Here is a 12348-nt window from a genome sequence, read left to right on the forward strand (position 1 = left end):
TATAGACAAATAGATAGGTGGTGTCAAAAAACAAGGATTATGGTTCCAAATAAAGCTTTCTTATCTAATTATGTACATGAGGCTAGTAGGGTCAAAAGCTCTTCATTTCCATCAAAATAATCAACCATAAATTCAAGTTTTATTACTATTTGCATCAATCAAATTTAACTATTAAAATATCTATTAATATTTTAGAGTATGATCAGTTATATTTTATGTATACACAATTAATATATTATTTATTATTCACTTATATTATAGTCAATAATTATTAAATATGAATAATTAATTATGTAATGAAATTGTAAAATAATAATTAAAAAAAAGTAGATCCTGAACCATCAATAATTCAGTTAGTCTGACATACAAATCATCATTGAAATATGGTCGATAATGCTGGATCTTATTTTTGCTGGATTGAATAGAAACTAAAACTATGAGAAAAAAGTGTGTAGGACCTATATAAAATTTTATCTCCATATGTCAAAGGAAGTCACATTTGAAAAAATTAATTATTTAAACGCATATTAGGATAGCACACCATTTGACTATACTTGAATATACATAATGGAAAACCGTGAAAAAGTTATCATATGATATAAGTTTTGAGCTATCTCTTTAGAATTTTCTAATATTTTTTGGGTGTTTTCTCCTATGTTTTAAGTAGATGCTAGAAGTTTATTTATAGTAGAAAATATGAAGCTTGGAGATAGGGAATAATGATGAGAATTGTTAACTCATAACAATTGGTTGAATTTATTTATTTAAATCTTTAAAATCAATTTATTTTATTCAATTAAAAATTAATATAATTTTGGATAATGTTTCACTTTGGGCTCCACTAAATAAAACATTCACTACTGTCACGACCGGATACTAGAAGGATCGTTGGAGATATGACTTATGTAGAGATGAAATGGATTTCAATATCTCTCAAATGATTGGATTTGCCACTATTTTTTTTTGTAGCTTAAAAAGTAGGATTTCAATATTTTTTTCACCTAATTTGGACAATATTATCTTTGAATCAATTTGAAAAAAATCTTTTTTTTTTCAAAGAATAATTTGTGTGAAACACAATTAAGTAAATTTTTTTGTAAATTTGGTTTTAGTTTTAGACTAATGTTTTAAGCCTATTTTCGTTTTATGTGTTTTGGAGAGATTAAATTCGGATTCCTCACTTCAAACACACACTTTACTTTTCCCTCATTTAGAAACACAAGTCATTTTCGTTTTCCTCTCTTTTTGCTCTGCTAGGGTTTCACTTCTTCTTCATTTTTTTCATTTTTGGTTTATTCTTTCATTGTCATTGAAGGCTAAATTTCTGGACTAAGTTCCTTTGATAATGTATCACAACTCTTGAGGTTTTGTTATTAATGTATTTTCAGTTTCTTTATTATTGATTTCTTCTATCTTATTTTTTAATAGGGTTTGCTTAATTTCATTGCTTAGAATCTGGTTGGTTGAGTTTATCTTGGCTTAGTTGATTTACTCTCTAATGCATGAATGTTTAGTTCGTGTGAATTTGTTAATCGTTTCATGCTTATGCTGATTTCGATTTGTTAGAGATTTAGGTTCTGGAACTTTGAATTGATTATCGCTTAGTTAATTTATTCTCAATAAATTCGGAAGTTAATGGTTGGAATCTGAAAATAATCTTTTGAAACCGAGGATTGAGTTGTGAACAAACGAACCAAAGGGATTTAGTCACTTTATCACATTGCTTATTTACTAGTGTTTCTGAAATTGCTTACGTTTCATACCATCTATCAACAAAAACTCTCTTGTGTGTATAAGGTGTTTGAAGCTTTGCCTGAAAGGTAATCATTGGGAAACGACCTAGGAGTCACTTCCTAGTAATGCAATTTTTAATTGTTATATTATTTGCATTGGGTACGACTTCGGTCAAATTGGCGCCGCTGCCGGGATTATCGGTTTTTGTCAAAGGTTCTTAGTATAGTTTAGTGTGTATCAGAATAAGCATCATGTTTCGGTTTCAAAAACTGTCTGTTCTATTCATTGTTTTGTTATTCGCTGTCTTGTTTCGCCATTTGCCCATTGGTTGATTTGAGTGTATGTTGGTTAATATAGTTGTGGTTGTAATTTTTGCATGAAAGTTTGTTTCCACACTTCTTTCATAAGTTACATTTTTCACTCAGTTTATTATTTCTCTAATATACATATCACTTAGTTTATTATTTCTCTAATATACATATCACTTCGTTTATTATTTCTCTTACTTTTCTTCTTCTCCATAAGTTACATTTTTTTCTCTTTTGTTTTTAGTTTCTCTCTTCAAGCAAGTTATCGATTTTTGGTTTTTCTCTTCAAGCATAATATAAATCTTTATCTTAGTTTAGCTCATTTATTTCTCTCTTCACTAATAGTATCATCTTTATTTGTTGTGAAGTTATGCAACTATGGTGTTCTAGGTTTTTGGCTATGGTTCACTAGTTTAGAACACATGATTTGAGTATAATGGTAAATTTTCTTTCTCAATTGGTGCTAATTTTGTATTTTTTTCATACAATTTGTTTTTAGAGATGCCATTTTTTATTTGTATTTGCAGTTTGTGTTGATCATTGAGGAACACAAGAACACTCTGTAAGGAATTGCACATTGGAGGAGAAACGAAATCTATTAAGGTGGAATGTAGCTGGAGTCGTTGGTGATTTAACAAATCTATTGTCAATGTAGTAGATTTGGTCATGCTTGTCATGTATGATAGAATGTGTGGGAGAGATATTGTCTTATTTAGAAATTAGACATTTAACATTTCTCGCTTCAGTGTGCGCCGTTAAATGTCTACTTTCTACAGCGCTTCAAAAAACACTGTTGAATATAACCTTATGTACTATTACGCTCACACATAAAGTACCCAAAAACGTTGTTAAATGATAATTTTAAGCAATGTTGTTTTGCTATTATGGCGTAGTGTATGAACATACATTCATATACAAGGACGAATGACATGGAGTTAATGATACATGGTGAATGATGTTTTTACCATATTCTCTATGAATATATTAAGGTATGTTTCCTCTTTAGTTTTATATATTTTTTCTCGATAATTTGACATGAAAGATCTTAGTTATATATGATGATATTGTTCGCTATCTTTAATAAATATTATATATTTAAGTATAAAGTCTCTGACACTAAAGTTTATTAAAGATTTTTCTCCTAGAAATAGTATAGGGTCACTTTCATATCTAGTCATTAGGAAATAAGTTTTAGAGTTACATATATTCATTTTGAGAATAATCTGTAAATGATTTTAGTATCATTATGCATGATATAGAACCTGCTTCAATATTAAGATATATGTACATCCATCTCATTCCTTGAATATATTAAGTGTTGGAACATTAGTATTTCAAAAGGCAGTTCCTCATCTTAAGGGTCATTCATCGCTTCCAATTTTAAATTAGAGAATAAAATATCTCATTATACTATAAGATAACTTATCTCTTTAAATCTATTTATTATTTGACATGTATCTTATCATTTAAATAAAAGCACATCAACTAAAATCATGATAAGGAATGAAAGTAACATATTTTTTTAAGATAAATTACATTCACAAACTCAAAGTATAATATATTTAAATTAAAACATAATATAACTATTAATATTGAGTAATGTTTACTTTTATATTTTGTCCTTAATATATTTTTATTTTCTATGAAAACCCATATAATCCAACAACATTTGATTTAAGAATTGTAAATATACTTTAGAAATACAAATGTTCCATATTTCATGTTCTTTTTTCCTATTTTATACTTTAAACATCACACTTCTATTTTTTTTGCTTTTGTTCCTTCGTTTTGTTTCTCATATAACATAACTACTTTAAAACAGCCAAAGATCCTCTGTCCCAAACTTTTCTTATCCTCATATTTATAGTCAATCGAATTTCATAAATAATATTAATTTTTTTATATAGTTTTTATTTTTAATTGAATGATACTTTTTAATTCATCTGAGACGCACAAAGTAGGACATATAATCTTCATCCCATCAAAACTATCAATAAAACTTTATAATTTGAGAATTCTCCTTCCACTTTAGATGCCAAAAAAGTTGATGTATACTTAATACCAATTTTGTGAAATCTGAGTCGAACGTCAAACTGAGAGATGTTTTGTATTAGGTTTAAACGGTTAATCTGTCCGATCTGATCGAATGATTCTATACTAATTAATAATTTTATTTAAAGATATATAATTATATATAAATGTAAACTTTGTATAATGAATAATTATATTGAAGTAATATTTCTTCATCTTTTTTTGAATAGTAGTAAAACAAAATATTAGAACAATGTTGCATTTTTTCTTATTTTCAAGTGAACCGTCCAGTTTACTTCTTGAGTTAATCCAATTTAACCGGGTTTAACATTATCGGACCGAGATTTCCCTAGTTCAAAGTGGTCCAATTCTCATTCGATTAAGAGTGCAAATCAAAACCATTTTCAAGTCCAGTCTGACCAGCCAGTCTGATTCTCACGACACTACTTAATAGTTAATACAAAAAATAAATAACTCCCCAAAATAAAATGTATAAAAATGTAGTTTGGCATATATATATATATATATATTAGAGGTGGTGTATATATTTATTAAAAAATGAATAAAACTCATGAGTCTTAATTGTTAATTAATTCTAAAAAGATTAATTTTTAATGTTTATATATTTTGCACTAAACCTTGGGTGTGGTAGAAGCATTTGATTGGTGTTTTCTGTGAAGGAGCATAAAACATTGAAATATTGAATAATTCGATCAGATCAAGCTTCAACAATGGCTGCCACAATCTCTCAGCTTTCTTGCTTCTCAGCACTTCATAGAAACTTCAACATTCAATCCGACACACATTTTCTTATATGCCCTTCTTTTCGCTCATACTCCAAGGTCAACCCCTCTCTCTCTCAAACACACTTTCAATTATTACTATTTTTTTATATCTGTCAAATAATTGAGTTATATTCCAAATAATAATAATCATGATTATTGCAGCTTATGAATTTTTTGTGTCTCTGTTGCTTCAGTATTACTACTTTGGAATAGTTTTCATTACATTGGATTCCAATAGAATTTGGATTTTAATTAATTTTCTTAGGGGCACAAGGGGACTAAAATACTAAATGTTTGTTAAAAATCCAGCTTAGAAAATTTCAATGTTTTTTTCATCGAAAAATGTTGGTAGAAAACAACTTATGATGTGAAATCGTTCTGGAGTTGCAATAACTGTTGTTCCTCAACAATAATCTGAACCCTCTAACTCGTCTAATTTCGGCTCAACTAAAGGCGTGTGGGTGTCGAAAGTGACTTCCGGATACCGAAAGTCTAAGACCAGAAAGGGGAATGGAATTACAAATGTTGTGATCTTTGTAATTGAGCATTAAGCTTTGATAAACAAGTATGACTGTATGTGTATCTAATTCTAGTGAGAATGCAGAACCTTATACTACAAGCCTGCAAGTATATATGACGAAGTTTAATGATCTAGTGAAATGTGCAAATAGTCAGGTTTTAACATATAGGCATGAAACCTTTGCATTTAGTAGAAATCATATTAAATCAATATGCTCGTATATGTAGATGTATGCAGCCTCTTCGTTTGCGAGGATTAGGTTTTGTACACTGGGCAGTCCTACGCTCGTATACGTTACTCGCTCCCTTAAGATTCAAGGGCATGTTCCTAAGTTTATAGGAAATGACTTGCATAGAAAATATTTGTGTTAAATAAAAGTTTGTAGAGCAATTATTTGTTACTGATACTAAACAGGAAGCATATCTCATATAGTTATCAGTTTCTATGAGTCTGGAGAGGAATGGCACTGAAACTGCTGGTTCTGATACCAGTAGTTCACTAAGTTATGCTGCTGATGTGTCAAAGTTGCAAGTTGAAGAAAACCAGAATTCGCATTTAACAAAAGAAGAAGACCATGATGCTGAAAAAATAGGGGTTGAAGAGGTAAAGCCGGAAGTTTACAATCAGCAGAAAGGGACTGCGAAAATTCATGATTTTTGTTTAGGCATTCCCTTTGGTAAGTGTCCCCTGTTAGATAATTTGCATATTATTTGACTTTACAGATAAGTCATAATACATTTAACTTTGTTGTTGGTTGATAAAAGTTTGGGTCAATTTCATTTAGTCCTTTCAGTTATCAAAATGAATCAATTTTGGGATTCTCATGTTTCAATTGTCAAATTTTAACCCTTCACGAATTTAACGGGCTTTTGAAACAAAAGAGGCAAAGTTGATTTTGACAACGAAGGTTTAAAATGCAATCAACCTTAAAAGTTTTTAAAAAGTTTATTGTTTAATATTCTGCTTATACTTATGTGAGGAGAAAAGAAAGGTCACTTTTGGGCAATATTTGCATGTTGCATCTGATATACATGTGTCATTCACATTATTTTATTCATTATAATATAGTGAATGGATTTGCCTCAAACAAGGATTTATGAAATTATGAGGGCAATTCTGATATACATTATGACTTATTCACCATTTTGTATTTGTCTGGTAGTTTAAAATGGAACACTATGCTGAACAGGGTCTTTAATTTGTGGGTGATCTTTTGACTGAAACATCAATAATATGAAAATATAGAACATTATTTTCTTCACAAAAAAGGAAAAAATTATTCCCTATTATGCTATTACCCCTATTCAATCAAAGATGTTATATGTTACCTGTCTTATGTTCTAGGTGGATTTGTTCTAACTGGAGGGATTATTGGATTCCTTCTTTCACGGAATCCTGCAACACTAACCAGTGGTGTGCTCTTTGGTGGTGCTTTACTATTCCTCAGTACCCTTAGCTTGAAAATCTGGAAGCAAGGAAAATCGAGTTTACCATTTATTCTAGGACAAGCAGGTATATCAGTATATGATTTAATTAGCATTAACATATCACAAGTCTTCGAACTTAAAGGGAAGTAACTTGAAAGAGTGCAGCATGATGTTATTGAGATAATTGGTATGTCATATCTCGACTTGTCTCGTTATTTTGCAGCATTGTCGGGGCTCCTTATCTGGAAGAATTTTCAGAGCTACTCATTGGTAATACATCTATTTCGACAAATACTGTCCTTATCTCGATCCTCATTTAATTTGTTATACTTACTTGATTTTCTGTATGCAGGCAAAGAAATTATTCCCAACTGGCTTCAGCGCTATTATAAGGTATCTCAATCCATGGCTTTCACTCTACTAATTTTATTTTGGCCTTTGAAATTGCTAATTGTTCTTTCTATCTGATTTTGGTCTGAGTTTAACTCCTTTATGCATGTGTCAAAATATTTTATTTGCAGTTCTGCAATGCTTTGCTTTTATTTATATGTGCTTATATCTGGAGGAAACCCACCACCTAAAAAATTGAAGCCATCAGCTAGCACTGCATGATGAGAGGATAATTGAGGTTATGTTACTTGGTTTTTTCTATTATTATCAAAAAATGTTACTTATTTTTCTGTGGATTTAAGTATATTTGTAAGCTAATTTGGCCAAGTTACTTTTGCAAGGTCAGCAAAGGGTTCAATGTGATTACTACATTAAAGGATTCTATACTAATAATATGAAATTTGATGGAAAAACCTATTTGTATGTTATGGCTAAATAGTTTAGATATTGTCTACTGTACAGTTCTGCAATGCAAGCTTGTAGTTTTTAAAGTAGTTTGTAGCTTTTTGACTCGGTTAATAAGCTATTAGAATAATTCTGTAAACAAAAATTGAAGGAGCTTGTAGTTTATTAAGTGTCCCCTGTTAGATAATTTGCATATTATTTGACTTTACAGATAAGTCATAATACATTTAACTTTGTTGTTGGTTGATAAAAGTTTGGGTCAATTTCATTTAGTCCTTTCAGTTATCAAAATGAATCAATTTTGGGATTCTCATGTTTCAATTGTCAAATTTTAACCCTTCACGAATTTAACGGGCTTTTGAAACAAAAGAGGCAAAGTTGATTTTGACAACGAAGGTTTAAAATGCAATCAACCTTAAAAGTTTTTAAAAAGTTTATTGTTTAATATTCTGCTTATACTTATGTGAGGAGAAAAGAAAGGTCACTTTTGGGCAATATTTGCATGTTGCATCTGATATACATGTGTCATTCACATTATTTTATTCATTATAATATAGTGAATGGATTTGCCTCAAACAAGGATTTATGAAATTATGAGGGCAATTCTGATATACATTATGACTTATTCACCATTTTGTATTTGTCTGGTAGTTTAAAATGGAACACTATGCTGAACAGGGTCTTTAATTTGTGGGTGATCTTTTGACTGAAACATCAATAATATGAAAATATAGAACATTATTTTCTTCACAAAAAAGGAAAAAATTATTCCCTATTATGCTATTACCCCTATTCAATCAAAGATGTTATATGTTACCTGTCTTATGTTCTAGGTGGATTTGTTCTAACTGGAGGGATTATTGGATTCCTTCTTTCACGGAATCCTGCAACACTAACCAGTGGTGTGCTCTTTGGTGGTGCTTTACTATTCCTCAGTACCCTTAGCTTGAAAATCTGGAAGCAAGGAAAATCGAGTTTACCATTTATTCTAGGACAAGCAGGTATATCAGTATATGATTTAATTAGCATTAACATATCACAAGTCTTCGAACTTAAAGGGAAGTAACTTGAAAGAGTGCAGCATGATGTTATTGAGATAATTGGTATGTCATATCTCGACTTGTCTCGTTATTTTGCAGCATTGTCGGGGCTCCTTATCTGGAAGAATTTTCAGAGCTACTCATTGGTAATACATCTATTTCGACAAATACTGTCCTTATCTCGATCCTCATTTAATTTGTTATACTTACTTGATTTTCTGTATGCAGGCAAAGAAATTATTCCCAACTGGCTTCAGCGCTATTATAAGGTATCTCAATCCATGGCTTTCACTCTACTAATTTTATTTTGGCCTTTGAAATTGCTAATTGTTCTTTCTATCTGATTTTGGTCTGAGTTTAACTCCTTTATGCATGTGTCAAAATATTTTATTTGCAGTTCTGCAATGCTTTGCTTTTATTTATATGTGCTTATATCTGGAGGAAACCCACCACCTAAAAAATTGAAGCCATCAGCTAGCACTGCATGATGAGAGGATAATTGAGGTTATGTTACTTGGTTTTTTCTATTATTATCAAAAAATGTTACTTATTTTTCTGTGGATTTAAGTATATTTGTAAGCTAATTTGGCCAAGTTACTTTTGCAAGGTCAGCAAAGGGTTCAATGTGATTACTACATTAAAGGATTCTATACTAATAATATGAAATTTGATGGAAAAACCTATTTGTATGTTATGGCTAAATAGTTTAGATATTGTCTACTGTACAGTTCTGCAATGCAAGCTTGTAGTTTTTAAAGTAGTTTGTAGCTTTTTGACTCGGTTAATAAGCTATTAGAATAATTCTGTAAACAAAAATTGAAGGAGCTTGTAGTTTATAAAAAATGAGCTTGTAGCTTTTAAAAAAATGAGCTTGTAGCTTTTAAAAAAATGAGCTTGTAGCTTTTAAAAAAATGAGCTTGTAGCTTTTAAAAAAATGAGCTTGTAGCTTTTAAAAAAATGAGCTTGTAGCTTTTAAAAAAATGAGCTTGTAGCTTTTAAAAAAATGAGCTTGTAGCTTTTAAAAAAATGAGCTTGTAGCTTTTAAAAAAATGAGCTTGTAGCTTTTAAAAAAATGAGCTTGTAGCTTTTAAAAAAATGAGTTTGTAGCATTTGAAATCTATATTTCATAAAGCTACTTGAACTTTTTCCTAATTCACTTAATAATTTTACATTAGATTTCATGGTATGTTTTGGTACCAATAACATGCATTTACATTGCTCTGAAAGTGTCAACCCAATTTTATCGGTTTTTTTAGTATTAAGGAATCTAATCTCATTGGTTTTGTAATGGAAATGACATGCATAATTGAATTTTGATTGTGTAATGAAATAAGGGTTTGGTACACTTTTTTTATTTATTTTTTTGCAGCCATGCATAATCTATAATCTAATAGCTTATATAAAGATTACAACAAAAGTTAAATTTGGTAAAATTTTGATCACAATAGTAGCTCATAAATGTATTTTAATGTATCAAATAGCTTAATTCTACAAAGTATCATATTTATAATAAAGAAATTTGATTTTGATACTTCATGAATTTGTATGGAGAGTATGATTTCATATAAATGGAAAGAAAATTGAAGTATATATGCACACATGATCACTTAAGCATGCAAGAACCAACGAATGTTGGGTCAAGTGGTACATGTTTGATTTCTCTTAAATAAGGTCTTGGGTTCGAGTCTTGTGGATGGAAAAAATATCCGCTGAAAGAGTTAACCCCACATACCTATAGATGTTCCCAGGTCGGATAGGATCGCCTCTAGTACGAGGATACCCGTGGAAAACCAAAAAAAACTTAATCATGCAAGAAAACCACCGATGCACCAAAAGACTAATAAAAGAGAACCATGTCCCACTTGTGCAAATTCATGGTCAAATTCAAATACTATCTTCTTTGAAACAGAGTAGAATGATAGATTTTTATCAAAGTTGCTGCTATAATCTAGTACATAAACATTTTTGTGTGTAACAATTGGCCAATTGCACTAAAAGCCTTAATCATGTTCTAATGAATGGTAAAAGTGTATCAACTACAGTTGGAAAGGAATGCAAATTGCCTTACCAAACAGCTGTTTGGAATTATTCTTGCATCATATGGGTATGTCCCCTAGTAGGAAGCTATACCAGTTCTAGTCAATCTTCTTGTTTGTGATAGCTAGATCTCTGTTTTCTTATACACCAAGGTATTTCTTTACCTTTTTGGGTAAGAAACTAATCTCTTTTGGGATTCGTGGTTACCCCTCCCAACAAGTATCGCTATGAGGTCTTACACCACTAGACAAATACCTTGTTGGTAGCTAGATCTTTGTTTATGTGTGGTTAATAAGAAATGATATGGTTTTTGCAAACATAGCTATTTTTTAATCGAAATTGATTGTCACTCCTGTCAATTTTCATAATGGTATATAGACCTTTGAACAAGCGTAATAACTATGTCTTAGTTTTTAGTTGAGTCTATTACTTATATTTGGGTGAACATCTCTTATACTATATTAATATCATATTAATATCGCTATTTTGTTTATCGAATTAAAAAATCTATAACAAATTACTCAACATGCAATCAAGCTACCATTAATATTGCTTGATTTAAGGTAGGAGGTATGGTGTCTAATTATACGACAGAACCAATAAAGGTAAAACATATACTTTTTCTTATATTTGGAATTTCATGACTATAAGTGAATGTTTCTAGAGGTTTATTTGCAAGTCGGAATACATTTGTGAAATGAGTTTGAAGTCTTCATTTTCCTCCAAAACCCAACTCACAAATAAATATCAGCATTAGTTTTGAACGTCAAGAATTATCCACTGCGGGTTGTTTATTTGATGGAGGAGGGTTGGCAATTATTATGAGTATGGATGCATTATATAGTTGGGTCTATATCAAAGTAAAGTTACATTATAAAGGAATTAAAAGGACTGAAAAAAAGCATGTACTAAGTAGTATTCATAATTCTTGATGGTTATTCTATAATTCCTACCAATGTGGAAAAAAGTTTGAATTCATTCCCTCCACATTTTACCAAATTAAGTGCAACCTTGATGGTGGGAACACCAATATTGTCCCTTATCAATTGGACTAATACATTCTAAAGTTGACATGCTTTGAGATGACACAATTATGTAACTTGTGTTATCCATATAACCAATGTTTCATTTATCTGCCTAACCCATCTTTATGCATATGGCAAATAAAAAAGTTGATGATAGGGATCACACTATAGACTTCAACTATCACCTTCATGAATAAAGATCAGCTGTCTTAGAAGTGTGTCCTTAACCTAGTTTCATTCAATAAAACTTTAACACATATTAAAAAAAATAAGTAATAGAAAACAAAATTAAAATGATATATTATTTTTTTATTAGATATTAAAATTTTATTGGTTGAAACATACTTAAATATACATTCTTGGGGTAATCTATCTCCATTCCACCTCCATGTAAAGAAGAGACCATGGACCACATGGTCATTTAGGCTGGCTCTTAGCCACGTACTCACTTTGGAAGTTTGAAAAAAGTGGCTTTTAGAAAGTACAAATATGAATTGAGATATGATATGACACCATATAAACCAAATTTTAAAAATTAAATAAAAGCACGAAAGGGTAGTTATAAAACTTAGTTGGTAGTTGTGGGACACATAATAAATAACCATTAACCATCATAATGGGTTGTTCTAATTTAATCGGATCTCGA

The 12348-nt window shown here is 30.2% G+C and overlaps 2 protein-coding genes across 2 annotated transcripts; both read left to right on the forward strand.

Annotated features, from left to right (window-relative positions):
- Positions 4734-7545, forward strand: LOC109348200 (protein FATTY ACID EXPORT 1, chloroplastic). Its single transcript, XM_019588484.1, has 6 exons — positions 4734-4915; positions 5811-6054; positions 6723-6890; positions 7029-7075; positions 7158-7198; positions 7327-7545. Exons 1-6 carry the CDS (start codon positions 4805-4807, stop codon positions 7415-7417), a joined length of 702 nt encoding a protein of 233 aa, XP_019444029.1. The 5' UTR covers positions 4734-4804; the 3' UTR covers positions 7418-7545.
- On the forward strand, positions 8322-9275 carry LOC109347218 (protein FATTY ACID EXPORT 1, chloroplastic-like; the record flags this gene model as incomplete). The annotated part of the gene is made up of 4 exons (XM_019586924.1): positions 8322-8601; positions 8740-8786; positions 8869-8909; positions 9038-9275. Coding segments are annotated over 4 exons (459 nt in total), but the record flags the coding sequence as incomplete, so codon positions are not given.

Source organism: Lupinus angustifolius, chromosome LG05 (genome assembly GCF_001865875.1).
Source record: "Lupinus angustifolius cultivar Tanjil chromosome LG05, LupAngTanjil_v1.0, whole genome shotgun sequence".
NCBI classification, from domain to species: domain Eukaryota; kingdom Viridiplantae; phylum Streptophyta; class Magnoliopsida; order Fabales; family Fabaceae; genus Lupinus; species Lupinus angustifolius.